The sequence below is a fragment of the Lytechinus variegatus genome, chromosome 4 (assembly GCF_018143015.1).
Source record: "Lytechinus variegatus isolate NC3 chromosome 4, Lvar_3.0, whole genome shotgun sequence".
Lineage (NCBI taxonomy): Eukaryota > Metazoa > Echinodermata > Echinoidea > Temnopleuroida > Toxopneustidae > Lytechinus > Lytechinus variegatus.
The window spans coordinates 25,869,706-25,892,882 of NC_054743.1; the positions used below are offsets into that span (position 1 = coordinate 25,869,706).

Here is a 23,177-nt window from a genome sequence, read left to right on the forward strand (position 1 = left end):
TCTTTTAACATGGGAGGGGCAAACATATTTTAAGCAGTAACACATTCACTTCATTTCGTTATGATGCGGGCCCATGGAAGAAGTTTCTTGGCATTCAAAGTGCAAATATACATTAAAGGTCAGTCAAGTCCACGTCAAAAAAAAATGTTGATTTGAATAAAGAGATAAAAATAAAATCAGAACGCAACACTGAAAATTTCATCAAAATCGCATATGAAGTAAGAAAGTTATTGCATTTTAAAGTTTCGTTTATTTTCACAAAACAGTTATGTTTATGCACAACTCAATGAATAGATATGCAAATTAGAGAGTCAATGATATTCCTCACTCATTAATTCTTTTGTATTTTATTGTTTCAATTATGAAATATTTGACTGAACCATAAAATCAATGGTATCGTACCGTGGGTCACGGCATGGGGGGGGGCTCAAGTTCAAAATTTGAGTCATTTAATGGGCGCCCAAAGCGCACCGAATAGCCAGGTGTACTTACCAAAGAGACACTTTAAGGACTGTACCATTAAACGGACAGTGTATTCCACTGATCAAACAACACGAGCGCGAAGCGCGAGCTGAAAATTTTTTATGTTCACATCTAAAAAAGGGATATTATAAGCAAATTTATGTAATCATGATATATACCTGTCTCACTAAACAGACGATGCGAGCGCGGATCGCGAGCTGAATTTATATATATATATATAGTAACTAGTAGTAGTAAAATACGAGCTGTGATTGGCTGGATTTGTACCACGTGACCTCCCTTCAAAAAGTTATATTGTACATATGTACAATATAACTTTCGATTTTTGGATGGCAAAATCCATGATGGGGGGGGGGGGCTTAGATTGAGTGATCTATTTACTATAATAAATAGTGAACGTTCTATCATACAATATTACTGGACTATATGAACTCCAAATATAAAATTATCCCTCGTGCAAGCCTATTTCACCTCGGCCTTCGGCCTCGGTGAAATAAACCTGCACTCGGGATAATTTTATATTTGTCGTACATATAATCCAGTATATTGTACAATAGATTGTACACTATTTATATAATATATATATATATATATGTGTGTGTGTGTGTGTGTACTGACCCCAAACAGAGGTATTTTAAGGACTTAAGGACTTTTTTGGGGAATTCATAAAGAGCATACATATCTCACCATAATCATCTACTGCGATCGAGCGCCAAGCTCTCGCTGATTTTGTTAGAGTTATAACACTTGAAGGACTTTTTATAGTCATTGTAATCATGATCATGACGATACGTATCTCATTTATCAAATATTGGGAGCGCGAAGCGCGAGCTGAAAAAAAATGAAATTCAGACCTGAAGAGGGGCATTCTAAGTTTTTTTGGGGTAAGAATTCACTAATACTATGGGTATTTCACTAACCGTGCCGTTCCTAATCTCGATTCCTATTCTTTTCTTGTCTTTGTGTTAATCCCACTTATCTAAACAGTAAAACGTGTCGTGTTTTTTTATTAGTGATAAAATTACCAAATTATGTCTTCCGCTTGGTTTTCTTATTCCAAAATTAAATCTATTGTGTAATACATTGCTTTAAGTTTTAACAATCATTCATCTTTTTTATGTTTTTTTAATAATAATCACAGAGCCATGAGGAAGACCAGCTTTTAACGATTGTATTTTGCAGCATGTATCTTGCTATTTGTATCTCGTATTGTTCTCGTATATATATATATATTTTCTGTATCTCATAGTGTCTGTTACTATGTTTTTCGTATACTAGTATTGTATGTTTTTTGTGCTGATCAGGCCACCCTGTTTGAATATTCGAGAATAAATAAATAAATAAAAATATACCAAATGATGTGAGCACGATCGAAGCGCGAGCTACGATATGTTTGCCCCCCCCCCCCCAATATTAGAGCGATCGCCCCCCGCCCCCCCCCCCCCGGATCGACGCCACTGGGCCTCCGCCAATAGGGGGGCGGGCCCCTCGGCCCCCTGGATCCGCCCATGGGGGGGGGGGGCTGTGCTCCCCTATCCCTAGGTCGATCGCCGCCCCTGATCTAACTAGCCCCTGATCTAACTCGATCTAACTCATTTTCATCCCGGGGATTTTCATGCTCATTCTTTACTCGCCATTTATACGCAGTGCGCGTGCGTGAGTTCATCACCGGAAGTTATTCATTCAGCTTGGAAACTTGGGCGAACGACTTCTGCTACCGACAAGAATCGACTATTTTCAATAAAAAATGGGCGACTTTTTGAGACAGCTTGAAGAAGCTTCACATATCATATTGGTAATGTATTGACTCTGAATATTTCGATCAAGTTTGTGTGTTTCTTTTGGTGTTGTTGAAGAGATATCATGAGTTTACGCATGAGCTTATCATGTTTTGTGGGGACAAAAATGAATGGCGGGTTTGGCGCGCCTGTTTACGGTCACACATTTGCAATCGTGGGCATATAGCCTAGGCATATGCCATAGCGAGCGCGAACGATGTGTACCAGAGACCCACCGGCGCGTGCGATTATTTGATGCATGCTTCTAGTGGGAATAACACAAATTTGTGTTACAGTAAATTACAGTAAGGCCAATGAGCTCTAATGCAGTTTTGCACTGGCGAATTTCACAGCATCTCAATCTAATGACCATAATGTTAGACCTCTAACGTTATTTGTTCTAGACAGCTGGCAGCCGTCTGTTTCGAGGAGTTTTTTTCATTTTTTAAAATTTCTCCTCGTACGTACAGAGGTGAGAGGGCTCGCTATCGTCCAGCCACCATTGGCAGTAGAGGCGCACGGCCAATATGGGAGACCCTCTCCAATAGGGGAGACAATCTCCCACATTGGAGACTTGCTTTGCAAAAGGACAAAAGAAACACCAACAAAAGCATGATTTTTTCCACCCAAAACTTTTACCGTGTTTACACATTGACTCGGCTCGGGTGTTGAATCCGCGAGCCGGGTTGAACACTGCGAAGAAGGAATCAGAGATCGTGTTTATACATACATATAAAAAGGCGAGTTCAACACGGCTCGCGGATCTCGAACGGAAGAAGAATTATGACGTCGCAAAATAAACGCGGGAAATTCACCGCCGGAATCGAATCTTGTCCGTGCGAACAACAACAATGCCAAAAGTGAAAGCGCGCGCAGTGACCTGGTCAAGAGAGTTCGACACGGCTTTCTGTTTACACACGAAAAAATTGCCGAGTCTGACTCGGCTCGCGGGTTGAAACCTACGATTTTGGCGGATCAAAAAAGCCGTGTTCGACACGGCTCGCGGATCACACTGATTGCGTTTACACAGCATAAAATTGTCGTGTTGAGCACGGCTCGCGTGTCGAACCCCCGAGCCGTGTCACTGTGTAAACACGGTATAAGTCTCACTGAGGTCAGGAGCCCATTTGTTTTGTGTGTGATTGACAACAAAAATCCTTATCAAAACAAAAGTAGACAGTGAATTTTTAAAGTAGACGGTGAAAAGGGGTAATTTGTCATGAGGAATCTGCTTATCACATTTTTATTTGCCGCCAAGGTAATCCTTTTGCCGCAAATGTAAACAAAGGAAATTACGTCTCCAAAACTGGAGACTGTCTCTGAAATTGGATACCCAAATTCTCCAATATTGGCCGTGCGCCTCTACTGATTGGCAATGGCATTGGGTGATTTCAAGTACGGTGTTGAAATCTGGTGTTGGTGTTGGGACAACACCAACACTAACCCAGGGAACTCCGGGAGCCCAGGAGCTTACCGTGTAATTGACCATATACTCACGGGACTAGCGTGAAGTATGGTCAAAATAATTCTCCAAATAAATGACGAATAAACGAAATAAACGAAAAGTTCTGTCGCGAGAGCTCCCCTTCTTTCAAAATTCAAATCAAAATGGCCGATCGAGCCTGGGGCCTGGGAGCTACCGCGACAGAACTTTTCTGGATTTTTTTGAGGTTCCAGTCTGTGCCTCGGTGTCGGGAAACTGCCACTCGTTAGACCTTCATCCATATAATCGTGGTAAGTGCTTAATTTCTGTTTGAACTATTTATTTGGAGAATTATTTTGACCATACTTCACGCTAGTCCCGTGAGTATGGTCAATTACACAGTAAGCTCCTGGGCTACCTCCCGCGTAGCGGGCGGGAGTTCCCTGGGTTACACCAATACCAGCTACAACATTGTACTTGAAATCTTGCTGGTGTTGGGATTGACCTCGGAAAATATGACGTATTTCCGGCAGTTTGTGTTGAGCTCTGGTGTTGAATGTCGTCTGCTGAATCGAGCATTACAGCTGGTGTTGATGATCTACATGTACGTGCAATTTCCCTATTCACCAACACCAACCCCCAGGGATTGGGGAAATTGTGATTTCAAGTTCGGTGTTGGTGTTGATGAACAGTAGTTCACGAACAGGAGGCGAACACAATGAAACTCCCCCATAAAATGATCTATTACAGTTAAGATGACCGCAAATCATAAGAGTTTTACACATTTTAATGAAAAACAATATTTATGCTCTCTGATTATTGCAGTGATTTTAACCTGTGCCTTCTGTACGATAAGATTTTACTGCAATTTCTTCCCAATTTCACTTTCGTCGTCGAGAATTTCTCGCGTAAAGTTGAGATGATCAGCAGCGCAGCGCAGAGGCGTGACGTCATAGGATATCGATAACGCGATCGGTATCACTCCTCTGAACTCGGCTCGGTGTTGGGGCTCGGTTCAGCAGCCTTTTCATGCTACCAACACCGAACACCATACTTGAAATCACCCATTATTTAGGCCAATAGGGGGTTAACAATGCAAAATCCCCCCGACAGGGCTAATCGATTTTTGTTTTTATTTCATGAAAATATATAAAAAGAACTGTACCAAAATAAAGATTATTATTCCGTTTTGGCCTGAAATGCACCAAAACGGGAAAAATAAACTTAACTTGAAAAGGGGACAAAACAGTGACTTAACTTCAGCTGTCTTGCAACTCCCACTTCCCTGGTTGATCCAAACTTCATACATAAACATAATTAATGCATAATTAAGTCCCTGTACAGATCGAGCTAGAAGTTTAGGTCTCTGTATTTGGTGAGTTGAGCCAACAGAGTTAAGGGGACAACCAACATAACACTAACAGAGACCGAAGATTTTGGTCTATAATTGTTTGTGAATGTCATATTTGATTGTCACTCATAACAAGCCCCTCAATCAATCACATGCCCAGGGCCACACGCATCACTTTTCTGAATATCGCGATCTGGAATAACTCAAATAAGCAGGCAGTATTTTGGCTTCTATCTTGACATCATTGTGCAAATCCGCAGTAAGATGCTGCTTCCCTTGGCTTCGCCGTAATTTTGATGGACTGAAGTTTCTAAAGTAAGTAGATCTAGAGAGTGACCAAATCATCCGAACACGTTGATTAAATAGATAAGCTTCCGCAGGCAAATCTTTGTTTTAGTCGCTAACTTCAGTCCATGTCAAAATTACGGCAAAGCGAAGCGATGTCTTTCCGATAATTCTAACAATAACGTTGAGATCGGACTTGGAGCGGAAATACAGCCGTTCCTGTTCGCGATATTTGGAAATGCTGTGCCGCGTTCCCTGGGCAATGACTTCAAAATGTGATTGAGAGTCTTGCCATGACATTTGCGAACTTTAACTTTACTACAGGAGCGAATGGCTGCTGCAACTTCGGGTTGCATTTCGCAATCAGTGCGACGCAATTCAGTGGCGCTCGCACATGATACGCTTTGTCGATCTAAGGGCAGGGATGCGGGCTGCCCAATGCCGGGCTGAAAATATGGCAATCCATTTCAAGATTTTATGAAGATTATGTATTAAGAAGGAAGGTAAAAATAAACATTGCAATTAACGAAAGACAAAAACGTAAATATTCAACAAACATTGACACAAATTTCATTTTGTGAAAATATATTTTAGAACAAGAAAAAAAATTGCAGAAAACCTTAACATGCATAATTGTGGGAAGGTTACTCTACTGGTCATCACTCAGAAGAAACGCGATCCTTCTTTTGACTTAAATTTATCCGCTGAGATGACCTCGCCTATGCCTACTGCATGCTGCCTGACTGAGGACGAGACAAGAGTCAGATTTATAGATTGGATGTGATCTCCTTTGTCAAACTTTGTTTCCAATGTGAAATTCCCCACGCAGAGCCTCTGTGGTAATTGGTTGGATTCCAATTTTCTTCATGTGTTTTTGTATTGATTTTTGACGCAACATAACATGGGACATGTTTTTCGATAACAAGATTCATCATGAAGCTTAAACAATTAGATTCTTATATGTCCTTGCCTATGATGTCTCACTAACAAGGAAAAAAACAAGCTAACTGCTAAAACTCAACATCAACAAGCTAAAGTTACCAAAACTCAACATCAACAAGCTATAAACTTGCTTGTGAAAATGGGAACCATTGTAGATCTGTTCGTACGTCTGGATTGTAGATCTACATGTAGGTCTATTGTTATACTCACTGGTTCCCTTTTTCACCAGTATAGACTTCAGTTTTCTTCTCCCCCCCCCTTTGCGATTTATTAGTTATTTGAGGTAAGATTTAGGATCTATTAATATTTAAATAATTTGATTTGTGACATCATATGCGAGTAGCTTCTACACTGTGTAGTAAAAATGAATGAAATTTTATTTTTTTGTCAAAAATTGAAAATGGTAATTGTACCCTCGGTATATCAACCGACAAATCATTTCACACCTGCTTCTGAAAGAAAAAAATATTGTTTGCAGGTACCATGAATTTTTTTTGATGCATTTTATGTTGGCAGAAGATTTTGTCAGTTTAAGGATAGATAATTGCAAATTCAATGTTTATAGTTATCGTTCACTCGTCACTTTTGCATGACATGGCGTAAGCAAAGTTATCTTTGCCAAACGCAGGTTGTTGACGATAGCCTTGCTCTTCCTATCTACACGCACTGGCACAAGGTTCAAAAGGTGTGATGCCTTTTCTTTTATAACAATGGCTTAGAAGTCGAGCTTAGGATTTTCCACAAGTGTTGGCTGGCGTGTCGGACTTGAAGGGAGAGGCGTGTTATCGACTCCTTTCACCGATCCCGTCACCATTGGATGTGGAGGTGACTTCATGATGTCCGCCACATACATACTACAGACTTTGGTCTGTATCAGCTTCTTCTCAAAAGATTCTTACTTCCTTCTTGTGAGCATTCCAAGAGGGGACCGCTTTCTTTGAGTGATGGCTTCTCTGAGAATGTGTTCTATTCACAATGCACTTGGCAAATCCTGCCAGCATTATCGACGGCCATGTGTTTTGAATGACTTAGTCTTTTTTCGCTGTGATGATCTTAGATTTTTTTTTATTTATTTATTTATTTTTTTTTATATGTTTTATTGATTTTCAAAGGTTTACAATCCTAAAATCAATATACATGTAACAAAAAAAAAATAAGCAGCAAAAATAAATAAAAATAATAAAACATATAAAACACCAAAACATAAATACTGCAGCATAAGATACCAAATAAGCATTACACACCACTTATAAAGCAAAACCCAAAGAAAAGTCAATCATCAAAAAAGAAGACGTAAATACTCCCATAAACATGATAAAGTACATTTAAATGAAGATGGAAATGTACACATGATACATGTATAAATTTCATGTGCTATTAATAGCAATATCAGTGTTCATATATGCTAAATCTCCATTTCTGAAAATGCGTGCTTAGTTTATTATTGATCTTAGATTTTTGATAGCCTGGTACCATTCGTCTTGCGGAAGTGATCCTTTGCTATATATTTCATGATACTTCAATGGTGTCTGTATGGACCTCTTTGATTTTACCACTTTCTCAATGGTTGTTATAATATTAATGTATAAATCCTGTTCGCAGCTCCATTAATGAATCAATCCTGCTCGCAGCGCTATTATTGTATTAAATTAATCCTGCTTGTAGCGCTATTAATGAATAAATTAACCCTGCTCGCAGTGCTATTATTGAATAAATTAATCCTGCTTGCAGCGTATTGCGAGTGGCAGGCACTTACTTATTTGACGATTTTTAACTGGTCCGTCGATCTGTCCAAGAGGCCTGTTGTACAGTCATCTTCACGTTCGGCACTTGAACTCTCACTGATCTTGAACTCCTTGCACTTGATCATCGGGGGTAGCTGCGCACGCGTGCCATGCGTAATGCCCATACGCATGCATTGAGGTGAACGGGGAGCTACATGTATGTTAGTATTGGGTAGTGTTGTACCTCGCCGGGTATTTCCAGGTTACACTTTTCGAATATTGTTCATACTTTATGCTTGTTTTTGTTCTTTTGATCAACAGTGAAGTGCACATACCCTCTGCCGTTCAATTAAAGCTTTCCACCTTCTTGATCTTAGAATTTTGATATCCTGTTACCATTCGTCTTGCGGAAGTGATCCTTTGCTATCTTCCATGACCCTCTGATGGTGTTTGTATGGACCTCTTTGGTTTCACCACTTTCTAAATGGTTGTTATGTTGCTTGAATTTGTTCTTGTGTTCAACAGTGAAGCGCACACACCCCCTGCCGTTCAATTGAAGCTTTCCAGCCATCGCTGTAAATGATTGATCCCTTCTTGACTGTTTTTCAAATGAGAGGTATTAGGGTTCGTTCATTCCTCTTGTCAACTGGATATAGGATTGTGCGATATGATGTCCTTTCTACCATTCTGAAGATCCAGACTTTAACTGTTCTGTGATCACTGCAATGATATTTACACCTCCTTCCGAAGAAGCTCTCATTGATATTGATTTCTCCACAGAACTGCTCTGGAAAATTGCCATAGTAGGGCTCATGGAAGAACTTACAGCAGAGGTCTCGCAAAAAGTTGGACCAAGCAATCTGCTGTTCTCTTGTAATTCATCCCAATTCAGTTGAACAATGATTCAATAGAAGACACACTCTCAAATGAATTCAAGAATCTCACTGCCATTAGAATGAGTTTCGGTAGAATTGTGGTGAGCAGGTACTTTTCTGATTCCAAGTATTAAAGAAAACGAATGCATCTCCAGACCATGCCTCCTCTTTTCAAAGAATTTTGCTCTGGTTTACTGCATCGGGTGCATTATTTTACAAGTCCTTGATCAGGCTGTTCTCTCAGCTATGAGTGCAAAGGCTTAACGCCAAGTTGTATGAGGAGACGAAAGTCGTCAAACAGGTTTTTGTCTCACCTGCGAAGCAAAGTGAGACTATAGGCGCCGCTTTTCCGACGGCGGCGGCGGCGGCGTCAACATCAAATCTTAACCTGAGGTTAAGTTTTTGAAATGACGTCATAACTTAGAAAGTATATGGACCTAGTTAATAAAACTTGGCCATAAGGTTAATCAAGTATTACTGAACATCCTATTAGAGTTTCATGTCACATGACCAAGGTCAAAGGTCATTTAGGGTCAATGAACTTAGACCATGTTGGAGGAATCAACATCGAAATCTTAACCTGAGGTTAAGTTTTTGAAATGTCATCATAACTTAGAAAATATATGGACCTAATTCATGAAACTTGGACATTAGGTTAATCAAGTATCACTGAACATCCTACATGAGTTTCACGTCACATGACCAAGGTCAAAGGTCATTTAGGGTCAATGAACTTTGGCCGAATTGGGGATATCTGTTGAATTCCCATCATAACTTTGAAAGTTTATGGATCTGATTCATGAAACTTGGACACAATAGTAATCAAGCATCACTGAAAATTTTGTGCAAGTTTCAGGTCTCATGATTAAGGTCAAAGGTCATTTAGGGTCAATGAACTTTTGCCGAATCGGGGGTATCTGTTGAATTACCATCATAACTTTGAAAGTTTATTGGTCTAGTTCATTAAACTTAGACATTAGAGTAATCAAGTATCACTGAACATCCTGTGCGCGTTTCAGGTCACATGAACAAGGTCAAAGGTCAATGAACTTTGGCCGAATTGGGTGTATCTGTTGAATTACCATCATAACTTTGAAAGTTTATGGATCTGATTCATGAAACTTGTACATAAGTGTAATCAGGTATCACTGAATATCCTGTTCGAGTTTCAGGTCACATGATCAAGGTCAAAGGTCATGTAAGGTCATTGAACTTTGGCCATGTTGGGGTTTTTTGTTGAATAACCATCATATCTCTGTAAGTTTATTGGTCTAGTTCATAAAAAGTGGACATAAGAGTAACCATGTATCACTGAACATCTTGTGCGAGTTAGAGTAGTATTCAAAGTCAGCACTGCTGCTATATTGAACCGCGTGATGCAGGTGAGACGGCCAGAGGCATTCCACTTGTTCAAAGTTACCTGTGGCTGAGTCCCATAATCTCTTACTCAAAGACTTGTTGGTGAATACCATTTTCTGGCATAGTTTTCCTCATATATATACATGCACTACTCATAGACTCAATGACACACCCGTAAAGATATACACTATGCATATTATACAAATGATCTTTTTCATAATGTATGCATGGGCATTTACCTCCACTAATAATAGTGTTTATCTAGGGTTGTGGCAGCAGTAGATCCTACCATATTCCTCCAAAAATGTTGAAATAGTGCTATTTTTCAAATTTTCATTCCCTAATTAAAAAAAATATATATTTACATGAAGGAAGATAATTGTAGGCTAGACATCAATCAGATGATATTCTGGTTATCTCCCTTTCATTATTTTTGTTGTTTGCATTTGAGAACTAGGTTATAGGCTCCTATGAAGGCATCAGTCACACTTTTACTAAACTTCTATATTTCTGATTCTTTTCCGAGCCTCTGTCTGATACACTTTATACAGTATGTATTTCCTCACATTGATATTATTACAGAGGAGTTTCTGAGATCCTCTTTATTATGGTACATGGAATTCTTTGTCTGCAGCTAGTAAGATACTTCTCTTGGTGTATAAGCAGTTGATCTTCATGTACTTCCGAGTAGTGTACATGTACATGGCCCAAACCTATTTGATCTAGTTGCTGTTTGGTTGACACATCTCTTTGTCTCAAACCAACACAGTTAGACTGCTGCTTAGAGCAGTGGGAAATTAGTAGTAAATATCAATATTTGTAATAAACTCATGCATATATACATGTGACCTAAATGTCGCAAGTAATCCACTCTTTTTTTTTTTTTTTTTTGTTCAGGCACCACCTCATACTGTTAATCAGGAACAGAGACAAGCTGCAGAGCATACCATTCTTGCTTTCAGAAGAGCATCAAACCCACTCCAGGCATGCCAATTCATTTTGGGTGAGTATCAACAAATAAGATTGGAGCTATTTCAGACATTATTAGAAATCTTTGATTTTGATTAAAACACCATTTATTTTATGGGGAGTTTTAGTAAGAATATTCACAGAAGTTGTGTCATAAATCCAAAGCCTTTTGCCTTTAATAGTTCCTTTCAATACATGTAACTAGTTGTGCTATGGGGACGAAAGAAGTTGTTAATTTTGTATGTTTTATAGAACTGGGGCATATTTAAAAAACTTAACTGTACATGAAAATACTTCAATGGAAATCTTGAATTTTACTAGCTGCTGAGCCCTGTACCTGTAAAATGTAGTTTCATGACAGCACAACAGTTACATTTACCATAATTGTAAATCATTATGAAACAGGCCCAAAGTAGCAATTCACTTGTAAATTTTTTATTTATGTTATTATAAAGCAAACTATAAAATTGTCTGTTTATGTTTTTTCGTACACAGAACACAGCAGTGTTGACTACATCTTGTTCCAGGCTGCATCAACGGTCAAGGAAGCGGTCATTAGAGACTGGGCAATGCTTGACCACTCGCAGGTTAACAGTGTCCGCAGTTTTCTTCTGAAATATGTCACGCATAAACCAGGGTGAGAATATTAAATGCTCTTTAGAAAGTTAATACATTACATATGTGGCTAATTTGAAGACTCCATGGGTATACTGATTTACTGATTACCAATTTTTACAACTTTTAAAGATTCATTAATTTCTTATTCTTTGTCCGATCAACTGGTGTGATTTTTCTTTTTCTTCTGAAAACAAGTTTTTATTTGGGCTGGATTTCCCTTTAAGCTGGTCCGAGGATGAACCTCACCAGGTGTTTAGCTTGTCAGTTTATCATCGAGGATCTAGATCTGTTACAGTGACATTAACTGAACTTTGTGAAATCGTGAAATCTACGCTGAAAAATGTTCACACCGAAGATCCCCAACACTAAGCGCACGTGGGACAATGTATGATTATTGCTTAGAGCGTCGGGCCTGACGCTCTACCCGAATCCTGTGCTTATTTGCTGATTTCTCAGCAATTACACAATTTCTTCCAAAATCCTTTGGCACATGCATTTTATTTATGCAAACAGACACTTTGGTGGTCATTTCATTGGATTTTGTACGAACTCATTTTGATATCGTTACCAAAACTAGCATTTACCTTTAAACTGACATTATGTGTCTGAGCTAGGGTAGAGAATCAACATTGTGCTTCCAAGACTCAACACCAACAACAAAACCGATCTTGAAATCACCTGCTGTGCAGTTGTATATCTTCATATTGAGTTTCCTTTGACTCTCTTGATCTTGTTTGTACAGCTTACCCAGCTATGTGCGGGAGCAGATTCTTCAAGCGGTAGCGGTAATCTTCAAGCGAGGGACGGTAGAGAGCAAGGAGAATGGTAGGGAAGGCCTCTTTGCCGATATCTCACAGCTCATCACAAGCGGTGATCCACCTTTGGTAAGTAATTTTTGGAAATTAAGGAATGAAGTGGCATGGTACACCATGTACCTGTATTTCTTTGTGGGCATACGATAGTCCTGAAAAAGACCACCCAAACCCGAGGTTACGAAAAGAGTGTTCTTGTCGTCTTCTAAAACTTATTTGGTGAATAATGCAGCAGCAGTCCTTTGGCTTTATATTGTCTTGGGATTTAAATGCATCATTATATTTTATTAAATCTCTTTCTTGCAATCACTTGATTAGGACCCATAATCATATATGTAGAGTCTATCAACTGCATTTGTTTCATGAATTATTTCTTATGCATTTCCTTTAAGCAAATGATAGCACGTTTCCTTATGCATTTAGTATGGTTTCTTATGCATTTCCGGGGCTTCTTATGCATTAATAAAAGTTTCTTATATATTTCTAATGTTTCATGAGTTATTTCTTATTCATTTCCTTTCAGCAAATGATAGCATGTTCCATGTTGACGGCTCTCCTCAACGAGTACTCAGGATCCACAAGAACCAGTGATATCGGTCTCAGCTGGGAGTTCCACATACAATGCAAACATATATTTGAGGTATTTTCAAAATGTGTTATCATATTATCAGCAGCATTTGATATCATGCTTATTTGGTAGATTTTGAATTTTTTTTTTTTTCTAGAATAGAAACATGGATATGAGTTGTGTTTCACTTTCAATTGTGAAATCATATATATGGCATAAATGTTGTGTTTCTATAAAATTTTGGGTTGCTATCCTACCTTTTGTGTATTTTAATATCTTTTGTATGAAATGTTGCAAGAAATGTGGATCTAAAAAACGGCCTGAAAACCATGTTATTTAGCACTAGACATACAAAAAAATTGTCAGCATCATACTATTTGTTTGTTTCCAGGGATGCCAGTTTTCAGGCAAAAGCCTGATTTCAGGCTCTGGCAATTCATTTTCAGGCCATAGTTTTAGCATTTTTGTGTACAAAATATTGTATTCTAGGTGATTTTCAGGCCCTCTGATCAATTCCAACTAGCATCCCTTTGTTTGTAAAACATGGTTCTAACTTTTATTTCAAGCTGAACATGTTTTGGGGGGACAGGATATGCATTCCATTCCTTACTTTGAAGTAACCAGGGCCCCATTGTATAAAGAGCTACGATTGATCCAATCACCCACAACTTTGGAAAGCCAGCTATGTCAACATCTAAAATATGTGTGTGTTAAGAATGTTTTCTACATATGATGTATATTCATATTCCTCTTGTGAATTCAGTGTGCTTCTCTTTGTTTACAAAGGACATTTTGCAAATTTCCTTAAGCAAAAATTGTGACATCGATGGATTTCCATTTTCTTGAGATTGATCGGATCAATCACAACTCTTTGTAAAATGGTGCCCTGATCAGTATGTAGGTTGTTGTAACAATGTATTCTTTGACGGTCCAAACATTCTGTTATCTGTATTTAGATTCACGACCTGAAGAAGGTGTTCATGTATGCTGTCCAAATCCTTCATCAACTGATGTCAACAGAAGGTCCTCTGAGTGGTGACACAGCCAAGGTCTTCAGTAGATTCTTGAGTATATGTGAACAGGTCCTGAGTTGGGAGTTTGCTCTTGTTAGACATATCCTTTTACATCAATCCATTCTTATTGTAAACTGTACTAATAATGCCATTTAATGTCATATGAGTGTTCACATAGCTAAAATATTGAGTAGATTTTAAGTATAAATGTGAACAGGTCCTGAGCTGGGCGTTTGCTCTTGTTAAGACATATCCTTTCATATCAATTCAATCTTATTATATTTTTATAATAAATCCTTTTAAATTTACAAGATTTGCCAAACAGCCAAGGTCTTTAGGAGATTTTTTAGTATATGTGAACAAGTCCTGAGCTGAGCTATGACTTTGCTCTTATTAGACCTGCTTTAGGTCATATGTATTTGTACATTGGTCCCAATAGCAAGTTTGAAGTTTGATGTAATATTTGTGTTACAACAATTTGATTTAATTAATAATTACTGTGACGATAAGCATCAAGGGTTACAGAAGTGTAGTGATGATTTTTTTGTTCTGAATATTATTAGAGTAGGGTTAGCTTAAGGTCTTTTACTTCATATACAGATAGGAACTAATGTCGCCAGAATTAACGTACTGTAACCTGTCAAAAATTCCACCTATACCTGAAAGATATCACTTTCAGACCAATTTTGGCAATTATTATGTCCCCCCAATAAAATGCTAATGTTGATATTGTAAAGTTTCGACATTATTCCTTAATGTGGAAAATGTCACATGGACTCTTCATCACATGTTAAAAGGGATTAGATCATGATGAATTATTCACCCCAATGAAACGTCTACAGTGACTTAACTTGTAAATGGCCTTTCATCTCTTGTAAATAACAATACAATTTATACTTTCCTTGACTATCTGACTTTCACCGGCGAGACGGCGTGTAGGGTCATTCCAGCCTGTGGACACACCCCCTCTTAGACCCGATGGTAAATGGAGAGACCCACTTCTAGACCATGGACTGCTGGAACTATTTTTCAAGGTAAAAGTAATATATGTATAACAGAGGAGAGGTGACACCATTGGATTCTTTGATTGGTATCCGATATTGAATTTGTTTGTATGAGAGGTTAATGCATTTTTGTCTCACCTGCGAAGCAAAGTGAGACTATAGGCGCCGCTTTTCCGACGGCGGCGGCGTCAACATCAAATCTTAACCTGAGGTTAAGTTTTTGAAATGACATCATAACTTAGAAAGTATATGGACCTAGTTAATAAAACTTGGCCATAAGGTTAATCAAGTATTACTGAACATCCTATTAGAGTTTCATGTCACATGACCAAGGTCAAAGGTCATTTAGGGTCAATGAACTTAGACCATGTTGGAGGAATCAATATCGAAATCTTAACCTGAGGTTAAGTTTTTGAAATGTCATCATAACTTAGAAAATATATGGACCTAGTTCATAAAACTTGGACATAAGGTTAATCAAGTATCACTGAACATCCTGCATGAGTTTCACGTCACATGACCAAGGTCAAAGGTCATTTAGGGTCAATGAACTTTGGCCGAATCGGGGATATCTGTTGAATTCCCATCATAACTTTGAAAGTTTATGGATCTGATTCATGAAACTTGGACATAATAGTAATCAAGCATCACTTAACATTTTGTGCAAGTTTCAGGTCTCATGATTAAGGTCAAAGGTCATTTAGGGTCAATGAACTTTGGCCGAATCGGGGGTATCTGTTGAATTACCATCATAACTTTGAAAGTTTATTGGTCTAGTTCATTAAACTTGGACATTAGAGTAATCAAGTATCACTGAACATCCTGTGCACGTTTCAGGTCACATACCAAGGTCAAAGGTCAATGAACTTTGGCCGAATTGGGTGTATCTGTTGAATTACCATCCTAACTTTGAAAGTTTATGGATCTGATTCATGAAACTTGTACATAAGAGTAATCAAGTATCACTGAACATCCTGTTCGAGTTTCAGGTCACATGATCAAGGTCAAAGGTCATGTAAGGTCAATGAACTTTGGCCATGTTAGGGTTTTTTGTTGAATAACCATCATATCTCTGTAAGTTTATTGGTCTAGTTCATAAAAAGTGGACATAAGAGTAACCATGTATCACTGAACATCTTGTGCGAGTTAGAGTAGTATTCAGAGTCAGCACTGCTGCTATATTGAACCGCGTGATGCAGGTGAGACGGCCAGAGGCATTCCACTTGTTCTTAAGATCAGAATGTTTCAAACTAGTTGTCTCACCAAGCAATAACCAAAATTATTATTATTGTCATTTATCTTTCAATGATTTTTATTTCAAATGTTTCATAAAACATGTACATCATGATACAGTACATGTACATAAAAAACAAACAAATAGACAAATAGCACGTGCACATACATGAATATCTTTTCTAAGAAAGATAAAAAGGAAATACATGTAAGTAACTAAGTAACTGTGTAATGTGTGCTCTTGAGGTAACTCAGTAGTGAACCACATTTTCACTTGAGTGCTTTTGATTTAGAGAATAAAATTTACACTGTAATTCCATTTTCAATAACAGATCAAATCATTGATAATTTGTCAAATTGCATCCATTTAATTACTACTGAAAATCAGATATTCATTGATGTTTAATATTTTTTAAGTTCCTCTTGATTAAGCCTGAGTCATATCGATTATTTTGAAAACCGGTGTTCGACAGCTCTAATTCGATCGAACATCGATGCATCGAATATTGAAGGCGGGGAAAATTTAGTCTTTTGTTTTTGCGTCGATGCGATGCGCTTTGCATATGCACTACGCACTGACGGTATGCGCTGGCGTTGGCCGGGTGAGCGTTGCACAAGCAGATGACAGCAAAGTTTGTTTGTATTTTCCATGATCACAAAACACACAAAAAAAGGCCGGGGACCAAAGCAGAATTCTTCCCAAAATATCTTCAAAAATATTTGCAGATGACAACATATAAGTTTAAAATGAAACAATAATAAAGACATGAATCACGCAGAGTCGATCCGAATGATTTTCGGTCAACTAGCATTCGCAGTCCATTCACCAGCCCCGTCCGCAGCTCCGTACACTCACTCTCCCGAAACGACAGGCGTGCTTGACGTCAGCGCCAGCAAACAAGTGCAATCAACGGAGAGCGCTGTAACTTGCCTGAGATTGTGTAGTTGGATCCAAAATGAGCTCCAAATAAATTTATGGGAATAAATACGTAATTTTCTCTGGATGGTCCTTTGAATTGCTATTCAATGCTGATATAACAATTGTGAGGAAAGATTGTGGAATATGAGTTATGACGATGTTCGAGAATTAATCCTGATAATGACAATCCAGTTTTTTAGACGCAATTGAGCATGCGATCAAAATAAATACGAATGTTTCGAATCGAGCCCTAAATTCATCTAAATTACTACGATTTAACAAGATTTTATGGTCATACTAAGAATATTGACGATGTCAGCAAAGTATGTTATGTTCACATGGAAGAATTAATACTGGGATTATTTCTATTGTTATTCCATCTCTGGACGTCTCCTCCAAGCTCCGAGAAAATAAGCACAATGCGCATGCGTGTTCGATGACGTACATGTATGACATATTTTCCCATTCATGAAATCAGAGCCCAAAGTTGGGCACAAAAATCAAACGCAATTTTCTCTGTTTTGTCATGTAAAATGTTATTATATGGTGATATTACGAACTTGAACAGAGTTTTTGCATGTAGACAATGTTCGAGAATCAATCCTGACGTGATGATTATTTTTTTTAGACAAGTGCACTAACTCGACTCAAGAAGTCAAGTCGATCGTCATGAGATGTCCGCCATTGAAAATTGAAACGAAATACAAACGTTTCACATCAAGCTCTAAATTCATATTGATTATCATATGCAAATTATTGTTAAATATTACGATTAAATAATGTTCTGTGGTCATGATATTAATATTGTTCATGAAAGCAAGATTTATTTTACGTTGATCGCGTCAATTTCCGGCCATTTTCTGGTTTGATTAAAGAACAGTACTGCGCATGCACGATCGATGGCCATGACTTCCATTCATGAATTCATCGTGCATAAATTATCTCGGCACGAGCAGACGAGTAAGACTCGAACTATGATCGAAATAAACTTCAAATTAATGGTGAATAGCATCATAATTACTCTATCGGTTTCATTTTGGGGGCAATAGAAATCAAGTAAGTAGTAGTAAAGTTGGACATTACTGATATTTTGATGATTGATTGTGTAAACCAAACGAATCGGCCGGCCGACATATTTTTTTTTTTTTTTTCGATGCACCGATTTTGCAAAGTCTGCACCGCTGTTCGTTGACATCGATCGAACACCGATTTTAAAATCGATTCGACTCAGGCTTACTCTTGATCATGTGTAATTTTTTTTTCAACCAATGTACATATATTCAGCGTTCTTTAAGTAAAATATGACTGCAAGAATGTCTGCTAATTTCAAGGAGAGTTATTCAGATTGGGTCCTTCAAATATTAAAACAATATTAAAGCTTGATTTTATGTCTTAGATCAAGGAAACATTTCATAAATCAAATATTCAACGATTTTCTCCTGCAGCTTTTAGGAGCTGCTGAAATCCTAGTGGCTGATTGGTTTTATAAAGCAAATTAGTAACTAAAAATCACTGTCAAGGTGCTTCATGAAACAATCCCAGTAATGCTTTTCCCGTTTTCCCTCCAGATTCATGCAAGGACACGGTTAAACCCTGATTCTTGTCACATTGCCATGCAGTGCCTGTCCCAGCTAGCTACCCTTGACGGACCAGTCTTTGCTGACCGCAAGGCCAAGAGTGACTACCTGGCTCATTTTATACGGTGCCTTCTCCAGGCTCTCAATGGGTAAGTTCTGATAAGGAATGTCTTCTTTTGTCTTCAGGGACAGTTTGTGGGTGTCAGGTTGCTGCAGTAGCTTAGTCCTCATCCAGTAGGCCTAGGTAGTTCAGTTAGCTACCTATGATGGACCAGTCTTGCAGACCTCAAGGCCAAGAGTGACTACTTTGCTCATTTCTTCCGGTGCCTTCTCCAGGCTCTCATTAGTTAAGTTCAGCTCAGGAATCTGTTTTTATCCTCAAGGGTGGTTTGTGGATGTGAGACTCTCTTGTGACAGCTAAGTATCTTTATCCAGTAGGCCTAGGTAATTCAGTTAGCTACTCTTAATAGACCTGTCTTTGTTGACCATAAGGTCAAGAATGACTTCCTAACTCCTTTCATCCAGTGCCCTTTGGCTCTCAGTTGGTAGGTTCAGCTTGGGAATCTCTTTATTCTTAAGGATAATTTGTAGGTGTGATGCTCTTGGGGAAGTTTGATTACCTTTTCAAGATAATACACTTCTGGGGCATAACAATAAACATGCATGTACGTTCATTTTTTATATTAAAGCGGAATCCAACCCAAATAAAAACTGGTTTTTATAAGGAAAAGAAAAATAAGACAAGTTGATAGGTGAAAGTTTGATCAATATCAAACAAACATAAAGAAAGTTATGATTTTTTAAAAGTTGTAAATATTGGTAATCACTATACCCATGGACACTTCAAATTGGCCGCATCTGGGATGTCATAGTGATGTAAGGCAAGGACTACTCTTCCATGTACTCCAATACATATTATGGCTAAATTGTCATTTTTCCCAAAAGTTTTATTTCAAATTATATTTTTCTTTCATGAGGACATAAAACAATATACTACCTGGGTTATATTTAGATTACTGCCCCAGGGGAATGGGTACTTAGGAGAAAACCACAAATCCCTGATAATAAAGTACATGGCCTATGGGAAAGTTGTCCTTGCCCCTTGTCATAATTTACTTACCCAGTTGCCAATTTGAAATCTACATACTATTAGTGATCTCAATTTTAAAGCAGCTATAACTTTCTTATTGCTTGTCCGATTTCTTTCAAACTTTCACTATTCTGTTTAATTTATTTTTCTCCTTCCAAACACAACATTTTATGGCCAAGGCTGGATTCCCCTTTAACCTCAAATCTAGAAGATGTATGCTAGGTTTCATGACATTTGCTATGGTGACAATTTCTCTGCTCTAAATTCCACACATTAATTAAATGATCAACCTATCTCGGTTTAACAATAATCCCTACCCCAAACCTAACATAAAACCTTATTGCAACCCTACCCCTACATCTTTGATAGATGACATTAAGTCTGGAGAAATTGTCGCAGGAGCAAATGCTGTGTAACCATATGCTTACTGTAGTGACAATGATCTTATTAGTTTGAGCGAACAGGTATCAAAGGTCACAGAGGTTATACATCTTGAAATATGTCATATTTTCGTGATAAGTTGGAAGGACTGACTTCAAACTTTGTTTACCATGCAAGCATGTAGGAATGACTATTGCTTTGGGGAATGGCTTGTTCATGTTATAAGTTAATCTTAACATTAACATGATTAGATTAAATTAATGGCTTTAACAATATCAGAATATATATAGTTCAAATCTGGCAATGGCAGGAGGATCAGTTTGAACTGTACAGCCGAGATTCCATCTAGTCTCGTCTGTATCTGGTAATTATGTTATGCCTTAGGTAATGTCTGCTCTTTCAATTTTCTCCTTATAATACAGTTCTGAGGTGCAGGACCATGAGGCCTTGGGATTTGCTAACATCATCAATCATCTCATTACCAAGTTCCCTATAGAGCTCATCGCTGGTCAAGCTGCTGGTCTTCTAAACTCCTTTGTGGATTCTCTATCAAGCTTCACCTGTCTTTGTGGCCGTCAAGCTGCACTTGAAGAAGCAGTAAGTCCTTTAAGTTTTCTTAATCGACCAGGTTGTTAACATTTTATTAAAATTTTGTGCACATTTTACTGTTTCCTGAGAGGTTCAGGGAAAAAAAACCACTTGCTGACCAACCAAGCATGCGCTGAACAATTCTGTTCATCTTAGTGTAAGGTGCTCAGCCGAGCAGGAGTTTCACTCATTTGCGCATGCTCGAGGCAGCGTATATCCAGCTAACAGACCTGATTCTGTGCTGCCAGAAGGAGTTTGTAAGAATCCTTGCGTTATTTTAGTTGCTTCGCTCCAATATACGTCTGATACCAAGCCTAACTTGTTTGCTTGACAGCCAATCACGGCTCACCATTTAGCATCCATCGTCTGGTTATGGTTCTATTATATATTGTTCATTCATGCATTTTTACACCGATGGGTGCATGTCAAAAAGCTTCGGTATGTCCGTTTTTAAGGCTATTTTACGAAAAAAATACACTTGGCTGGTGGTGATTAAGCCCCCAAAATGCTCAAAACAGCTCTGGGAATTAAAATAGGAGCCCTGGAAAATCTCAATTTATTACAATGTTAAAGCTTATACAGTGTCGCTGATCCAGGTAGTAAGTTGTAAAAAGAAGCCCCTGAAAAAAAAAATTGTCTCGAGAGGTTTCATGGTACACCATGTATTCTTTCTTGGACAATAAGCACCAAAAGATATTCTCAATCTCCACCTATCAGAAAATATGTTTTGTCAGATCAAGGAGATGTTAGAGGTGATATCTCCTTGGTCAGATCTATCAGACTACTTGGCTAGCTGAAGGGTCAGGTTATATTATTTACTCATTGGGGTGTTCACACTACCGCTCAAAGGTTTTGGCATCGGTACTTACAGTTTGCCGTTCCGAACAGCAGGTTGTGAATGGGCGAGGGGAATCGCCGGATCTCCGAAGTTCGGTGCAGCAACAAAAGCTCACCGCTAACTCACCGAACACTTACCAATGACTTTATAATACCTTGTGTGCAACCGAAGCGACTGCTGAGTCTACGAGTGCGCATAAATGAAATCTCAAAAGTGGCGAGCATGAATATAATTTTGCTTAGATGAATGCATAATGTAAGCGTTCTGTAGGGCCGGGACTAAAAATCGGGTACCCGGGTCCCTCCGGAAGCCCCAGGTACTCGGCTAGAAAAATCAATACCCAATACCTGAAAATTGCTTACCAGTAAATATCCATAAATCTACAAGTTTCTCAAGTGATGATGTGACTGAGATCGTTCAATCACTGACAATATACTGAGCTGGTGATATGTGATTACTGAAAAACCTAGGTGAAGGATTGGGATTACCTCCCGAAGGCTCTGCTGGCATTACCGTTTACCGTACCAATATGCCAAAGCCTTTGAGCGGTAGTGTACATGATCTGCATATTACAGGTCATAACTAGTCTTTCTTGTCAATGCTACAAATGATCCACCTTCTGTTTATAAATATCCTTCATACTGGAAATTAAGTTGCATACAGAATACCTGTTGTTTTGTCTGACAATCGTCATGGAAGCTTAATACTTTCTAAGATAACCTTTGCTTGAATGCATGAAATTTGATTGTTTGGAACTGACTAATTTGTCTGTTTTTATTTTTTGTTATGTACATTTGTGTATTTGATTTTTTGTCTGTTTGTCTTTCATTGGTTTGTGATTTGGTAGATTTGTGTAAGTTCTTGATTTTGTTTATATGAAAATTGTTATGTTGTCATAAACCACTGCTTGTTTTTATTTGGAAATGTACATCCCGCTGTCGAGACCCCCATTTTCAACTTAAATTTCCGCTCCAGAGCATCACCAATTTAGAAAGCCATAGAAATTCCTATTTTTTCCTGTTTCTGTGACCCTAAAATTTGTGTAATCGTCCTCTGCCTGCGTGCCCATCATGACCTACTATACTCTGCAATGCAAATTGCCTATTGTCTGCATTCATTCTACTTGAGCCAAGCTCTGCACAGCTATACAGAGACTGCTGATTGGTTCATCGCGCAGCAATATGATGCATATTCATGCAACGCTGCGACATTGGGATAGTTCAGAGACCCCCATTTTCTGGTATGGTCTTCAGTTCCAGAGCATTGCATTTTTAGCAATCGGTGAACCTAGAGCAGTTCCGGAGACCCCATTTTAAGACCAGAGTTATAGGTCCAGAGTCCCCTATT

The 23,177-nt window shown here is 38.4% G+C and overlaps 1 protein-coding gene across 1 annotated transcript; it reads left to right on the plus strand.

Moving 5' to 3' along the window:
• Positions 1-2,157: 2,157 nt before the first annotated feature.
• Positions 2,158-21,688, plus strand: LOC121413695 (exportin-4-like). The gene is made up of 9 exons (XM_041606620.1): positions 2,158-2,278; positions 11,118-11,223; positions 11,685-11,826; positions 12,550-12,691; positions 13,143-13,259; positions 14,144-14,300; positions 15,122-15,234; positions 18,925-19,082; positions 20,827-21,688. The coding sequence occupies exons 1-9, from the start codon at positions 2,231-2,233 to the stop codon at positions 21,038-21,040; spliced, it is 1,197 nt and encodes a 398-aa protein (XP_041462554.1). The 5' UTR covers positions 2,158-2,230; the 3' UTR covers positions 21,041-21,688.
• Positions 21,689-23,177: the final 1,489 nt, after the last annotated feature.

Bases quoted from the DNA above. Each gene is read 5' to 3' on its own strand.
- LOC121413695 (XM_041606620.1), top strand. From the start codon at position 2,231: ATGGGCGACTTTTTGAGACAGCTTGAAGAAGCTTCACATATCATATTG. The intron at 11,224-11,684 runs GTGAGTATCAAC...TTTCGTACACAG, and splicing joins GGCATGCCAATTCATTTTGG to AACACAGCAGTGTTGACTAC. The intron at 13,260-14,143 runs GTATTTTCAAAA...ATCTGTATTTAG, and splicing joins AATGCAAACATATATTTGAG to ATTCACGACCTGAAGAAGGT.